Source organism: Camellia sinensis, chromosome 1 (genome assembly GCF_055761805.1).
Source record: "Camellia sinensis isolate YWXY chromosome 1, ASM5576180v1, whole genome shotgun sequence".
Classification (NCBI taxonomy): Eukaryota; Viridiplantae; Streptophyta; class Magnoliopsida; order Ericales; family Theaceae; genus Camellia; species Camellia sinensis.
This window is the reverse complement of record NC_138961.1, coordinates 159,992,249-159,998,696: the sequence shown is the minus strand read 5'-3', so window position 1 is coordinate 159,998,696 and position 6,448 is coordinate 159,992,249. Positions and strand designations below refer to the sequence as shown.

The window sequence follows — 6,448 nt, the reverse complement described above, 5'->3', positions numbered from 1 at the left end:
GCTTCCATATTCTCTGAGAAATTGCCCTCACTGCCGCTGCATCTCACCTGCTTCTGTTCCTATTTTTTGTTTCTCGTGAGGTCACAACCAAGTTCGAGAGGCCCTGTTCTTGCATCTGGTATTTGGTAAGTCCTCCTACCCTTCCTTCAAACTCTCGTACTCGAGTTCCTCAAGTTTTCCACTTTTTTGTGCTTGTATTCTTTATGTTTATGCTTCAGGCCATTAGAGTTGCTTTCCCTTGCTTAGATCTTGCACACCCTAGGGCAAACAAAAATAGTAGGAATGGATGGGGCTTTCGTGCCCCTTGTTTCTCCTGGGTTCGAACGAGTTCATCCTATCTCTGGGATGAACAGTTTGAATCTGGGTAGAACCGAGCTAAACGCTCGTTTAGATCCATAAATGATACTACGGCCGATTTGTGGCTTCTCGTAGAGGCTGTAGCCGAACTGAACTACCAATTAGACCGGTAATAGAACTGAACAGGGCGAAAACTTGAGGTCGTTACTTGGGCCTTGACCGAGCTAAAGGCTCAGTTAGTTCGTCAAATAAGACCCGACCGAGCTATAACTTTGTTAGGATCTCCTTCTTGGACCTTGACCAAGCCAGAAGTGGAGAGTTAGAACCGAACTAGGAAATCGACCAAGTAGCCTAGCCGAGGTAGGGGTCGAACCGGCCAAACACTAACAATCCCTTCACTGAGCCAATTCCCATAGGGGCCGCGCAATTTATGCTGTGCTAACCCTTGGAATTATTTTTTAACATGCAGAACAAATAGGGCCGACCATGCCAGTCCAGAACTATAATTGGTGGAGCTCAAAGTCCGAGCAAACACACCAACATTTTTGTCCGAGATACAAGTTAGTTCACCAAATAAAACCGAGATAGATGGGCAAGTACCGATTCATGGTGAGCTCGCCCGGTGCGATGGCCGAGTTTCGTAGGGAGTACAACATCCCAGATGACGTCGTCTTAGAGCTCGCCAAAAAGGAAGACACCCTTTGGGGGGATCTAGACCGGTGCCCCTTCACCGTCGTATCAATAGTAGAGGGAGGGCTCCGCTTCCCGGTTCAACCCTTGATCTGCGAATTTTTGAGGCAGACAAGGCTTTGCTCGACCCAAGTTTCAAATAACACTTACAAAATAATAAACGGAGTCGCCGAGCAAAACCGGAGGCTCGGTCTCAATCTCGGTCTGGCTGAAATTTTCCATCAGTATAGTCTAAGTAGAAATAAGAGTGGGCTTTGCTGGTACCTCAAAGTCAAGAAGGGCCGAGCAAAGCTAATAGAGGGCAACCCAGACAAGGAGACCAACGACAACGACTTCTTGTGGGTGTCCGATCGCTACGAGGACACCGAGGCCCCCATACCGGGATGGTATATTAGAAAGGATTTTGGCAGTGCCGGTGAGTCGCTCGGCTGACCGCGCTATTTTCTTTATGCATCAATTACTTTCCATGCCGATCTAACACTTGTCTTCTTTTTGCAGATAAGCACCTAGCAGCAGACTACCACTAGGCCAACCAAGAGGCCATCAGAGCCCTGCTGTGCCATCTTGCCGAGGAGAGGGAGGCTTCGAAACTGCTCGGCTTCGAACAGACATACCACTACACCGCACCACGCAAGAGCCGGGTTATCGACTTTCTGCGTGTGCCAACCCCAGAACCAGATCCGAACCTACCACCGATCAGGCTTGTTCCACTCACCGCCGAGCAAGAAATGGCGAAAATCAGGGCTATCAAGTCCATGATCACCGGGGAAGAAGACGAGTCCCAAAAACCAGAGGCAACCGGGGGGACATCCTCCACACCCGCCGGGCAACAAGAAGGGGCAGTACTGGCACTTGCCAGCGAGCAACCGGCTGGTCGGTCCAAGAAGTGGCCAAGAAAGGAGCAAACCGGGCCACGTCTGGCAGATAAAGACTCTACCGATCGCGTCTCCATTGAGCTCGGGGACCAGACCGAGCAACCACAGACCGGCAAATCCAAGGGCCCAGCCACCCCCCCGGTCTGGGCGCCCGAGTTCAAATACCAGGGCTGAACAGTTTCTGCTGAAGACTCTGTCTACGCGGACAAGGACTACTCGCTTGGTTTCAATTTGACCAAGGGGTTGATCTTGCCCGCTGATATAAAAAACACGACGAGCTTTCCGACCTCACGGTCCTCCGTTCGGCGGCAAAATCCATAGTGCTGGTAAGGTCTCCATTCTTTGCTTCAAACTGTTTGCTCGGTTTTTGCTCAATTTCTCGAATACTCATGATCTCTCGCTTGTTTTCAGGCCGCGCAAAAGAACTATTTGGCCCATGACCGAATGATCAAAGTGCAGCAGAGCTTTCGGGATGCCATTGCCAAAAACAAGGTTCAAAAGGTCGAGATAGAGAAACTCAAGGCCGCGCAAGATGTAGTTGCGGCCGAGGGAGATGAACTGCGCCTGAAGGTTGACCGAGCTGAAGCGGACAAACAAAGGGCCGTGAAGTCAAATAAGGCCCGGTACCTCGCTGAGTTGCGTAAGCTGCGCGATGCCCACAAAGAAGAAAAGGACAAAGCTGTGGATGACGTCGAGGACCGGGGATACGCTCAGGGGGAGAAAACTTATGAGCGGCAGGTCCAAGCGACCAAGGACATCTTTTTCCAGTGCGGCTGGAAAGCTGCCGTGGAGAAAGTTGGCCTTGGATAGGATTCTGACATGTTCGTAAATCCACCTACGGCCTATATCCCGGTCTATATGCTGGCGTACTCCCAGGCCACTCAAAACCGGCTTATCGCAGAGGCACGGAAAGAAGCCGAGGAAGAAGCTGCCGCCGCACAGCAAACCGAGCAAACTTCTCCTGCAGTATCTCAAGATGCCGACGATGAAGAAGTTATGGACCGGGAGGTTGTCACGGTGGAGGGTGCTGACAATGAGGCCGAAGAAAACCTGCCCGAGCGCAATGTGGAGGAGGCCGAGCAAACTGTGCAAGTCGCCGAACAGACAGCTGAACTAGAATTAGATTGAACTCTGCCTTTATTTTCTTTGTTTTTTGTTTACTTCCTTTCTTTGTTTTGGAATGTAACCGGGCTATGTCCGCCCTTATGTATTGCAACTTTCTCAATGAATGAAATTTTTGAACTTTTTGCCCGTTTAACTTCTATTGCTTTTTGGCTTCAACGTGCAAAATTTCCTTAAACGTGTTCAAACTTCATCTAGCAGCTCGGCTCCTTGAAATTTCAAATGCACCTTTTAAAATGCCGAGCAAAATCTGCTCAGCTCGAAATTAAGGGCTCATGAACGGGGCCGACCAAAATCAGCTCGGCCTTGACGGGTTTTCAAACTTTATAAAATTCCAGTACTTCAATGTGACCGAGCAAAAACCAGCTCGCCCTTTCAGTTGGGTAGATCACCAACATTTCACTTCTGCCGAGCAATGTCAGCTCGGCTTCTCATTTGTTGGACAAAACACCAATATGCCAAATCTGGCCGAGCAAAGTCAGCCCGGCCGCTACATTGGGCAAAACACCAATGTTTCATTTAGGTTGGTCATGTCGCCAACATTCCCGTTGGCCGAGCAAATCCCAGCTGGGCCCATATCTGAATTGGTTCATTCGCCAATCATTTCTTTGGACAAAGCACCAACTGTTTGTGCGGCCTGTTTCCATTCCAGCGAGAGGAGATTAGTCCGGTCCCATTCAGGTCGGTCTCCTTGCCCCTGGCAGCCATAATTGTCTTGTATCCTTGCAATGTCATTGTACAGAGATGTAATACCGGACAACAAGAGGGCTAATTTTCATTACATAATATCGTGCTACATCTCTTACATCAAAATGCCAAGAGGCTCAAAGTTACATAAATCTAAACAACAAAAGCGATTACATCTTAAAAGTAAAAGACCTTAAGATTGGCTGCGTTCCAAGGTCGGGGGACAGCCTTGTCATCCGAATCTTCCAAATGGTATGCCCCTTTGCCGGAGAGACCAATCACCTTGTATGGTCCTTCCTAATTTGCACCGAGCTTTCCTTCACCCGGGACCACCGTGTTGCCAAGCACCTTTCTTAATACCCAGTCCCCAATCTTGAATAGCCTGGGGTGCACAGCCTTATTGTACTTTTTGGAGAGTTCTTGTTGATAAGCTGCTATGTGGATCAATGCTTGCTCCCTCCTTTCTTCAGCAAGGTCCAGCTCCAATGCCACCGCTTCATTATTTAGATTTGGCTGGAAATTTTTAGAGCGGATGGTTGGCATGCCCATTTCTAATGGGATGACGGCCTCCATGCCACAGGCCAAAGCAAATGGTGTTTCCTCGGTCGACCGCCTTGGCGTAGTGCGGTATGCCCAGAGCACATTAGGGAGTTCTTCTGCCCACTTGCCCTTGGCCTTCTCAAGCCGCTTCTTCAACCCGTCCAGGATGGTCTTGTTTGAAGCTTCGGCTTGACCATTTGTCTGAGGATAGGCCGGCATTGAATTGTAAAACTCGATCTTCAACTCTTCACAAAATCCGCGAAAGAGTTTTCCATCGAATTGAGTGCCGTTATTTGAGATGAGGGCCTTGGGTATACCAAAATGGGTGATGACATTTTGCCATACAAACTTCTTCACATCCTTTTCCTTTATGGTCACCAATGGCTCGGCCTCAACCCACTTTGTGAAGTAGTCAGTGGCGGCGATGAAGAACTTCCAATTGCCCGGGGCCACTGGGAGTGGCCCCACTATGTCCAATCTCCAGAGTGCGAACGACCAAGGACTGGTAGGGAGGAGCAGTTCTCTTGCTGGCTGATGGATTTGATGAGCGAACTTCTGACATTTTTCATACCGGCGAACGTACTTCTGCGCATCCGCCTGCATGCATGGCCACCAGTAGCCCTGAGAAATCGCTAGGTAGGCCAAAGATCTGCCCCCAGTATGGCTGCCGCAGATGCCTTCATGGATCTCATAGAGGAAGGCCTCCACCTTAGAGGGGTGAACACGCTTCAAGTACGGCCCGGTGACAGACTTCTTATACAAGGCTCTGGAAGGGGAGAGCCAAAACCGCTCTGACTTGGCTCGGACCTTGTTGGCCGTCTTCTTTTCTTCCAGCAGAACTCTATCTCTCAGGAAGGCGACGATGGGATCCATCCAAGAAGGACCCAAATCGGTGCAGAGTACCTCGGCTGATTCTGGTTCCTCAATGCTTGGTCGGGGTAAAAATTCTATCATCAAGGGGTTAGGAAAAGCTGTCTGAGCAGAAGCAAGTCCGGCCAATTCATCAGCCGCGCTGTTTTCCTCGCGGTCGATTTGTTCCATCCTTATTGTAGCGAACTTCTTGATCTCTACACGTACCAGCGCCTGATACTTGTCCATTCTTTCATCCTTTGCCTCATACTTCCCTGAGACCTGATTGACCACCAACTTGGAATCACTGAATACCATAAGGGCTGTGGCTTTCATTCTTAGCGCGCTTGTTAGTCCGGCAAGGAGAGCTTCATACTCAGCCTCGTTGTTGGATGCTGGGAAGCCAAGTGTAATTGCCTACTCGATGACCAGGCTGTCCGGTGAGTTCAGCACAATGCCCAGCCCGGCCCCATGTCTGTTGGATGCCCCATCAACGAAGAGCTTCCACATCTCGCCAATAAACAGCTTCCAGCAATCAGAGGGGTTCTGAGAGCTTCTCAATTCCAAGTCTCTGATCGGTTCATTCTGGTCTCTTTTCTTGTCTTGGTTGGGTTCATTGTCGCCGGACTTTGTTAGTTCGGTCGTGCTCGTCCCTTTTCCTACTTGCGAACCAACACTTGTTTTTGTTGCCAGAACCATGGGTTGTGCTAAATCCGCACCAACCAAATCAATCGGGCATACTGGATGCATCCCAGGGGCAAATTCTGCCACAAAGTCAGCAAGTGCTTGAGCCTTGATTGCGGTGCGTGGTCGGAACTTGATGTCATATTGTCCTAGTTCCACAGCCCATTTCAGAATTCTCCCAGTGAAGTCTACATTTTCAAAAAGCACTTTGAGCGGGAACTTGGTTAACACAATTATTGTATGGGCATGAAAATAGTGTGCCAGCTTTCTTGACACCATCATTAGGGCCAGCGCCAATTTTTCCAAGGGAAGATATCTCGTTTCGGCTGGGAGCAGAGTCGAGATATGCTTTCAGGTATGCTAGTGCTCGGTCGCACTCGTCATCCCAGAAGAACTTGGACTTCAAAGTTTTAAAGAAGGGCCTGCAACGATCCGAAGACCGGCTGATAAATCTGTTCAACGCGGCTGTCATCCCGGCAAGATGTTGCACGTCCTTCGTGGAGTTAGGACGCTCCAGGTCTTGTATAGCCTTGATCTGTGATGGGTCAGCTTCAATCTCTCGATTTGTGACCAGAAAACCCAAAAACTTCCTGGTGCCGACTCCGAAGGCGCATTTGGAAGCATTCAAACGAAGCTTGTGGCGTTTAAGTATAGCAAACATCTCTGCTAGGTCGGAGAGGTGCTGAGCTTTCTCCTTACTTTTC

General features: G+C 49.6%; 1 protein-coding gene across 1 annotated transcript; it reads right to left on the bottom strand.

Moving 5' to 3' along the window:
- Nucleotides 1-3,968: 3,968 nt before the first annotated feature.
- On the bottom strand, nucleotides 3,969-5,396 carry LOC145820508 (uncharacterized). Its single transcript, XM_082916403.1, has 2 exons — nucleotides 4,680-5,396; nucleotides 3,969-4,517 (listed from the first exon to the last, which is right to left on the bottom strand). The coding sequence occupies exons 1-2, from the start codon at nucleotides 5,394-5,396 to the stop codon at nucleotides 3,969-3,971; spliced, it is 1,266 nt and encodes a 421-aa protein (XP_082772529.1).
- Between the last annotated feature and the right edge of the window lie 1,052 nt (nucleotides 5,397-6,448).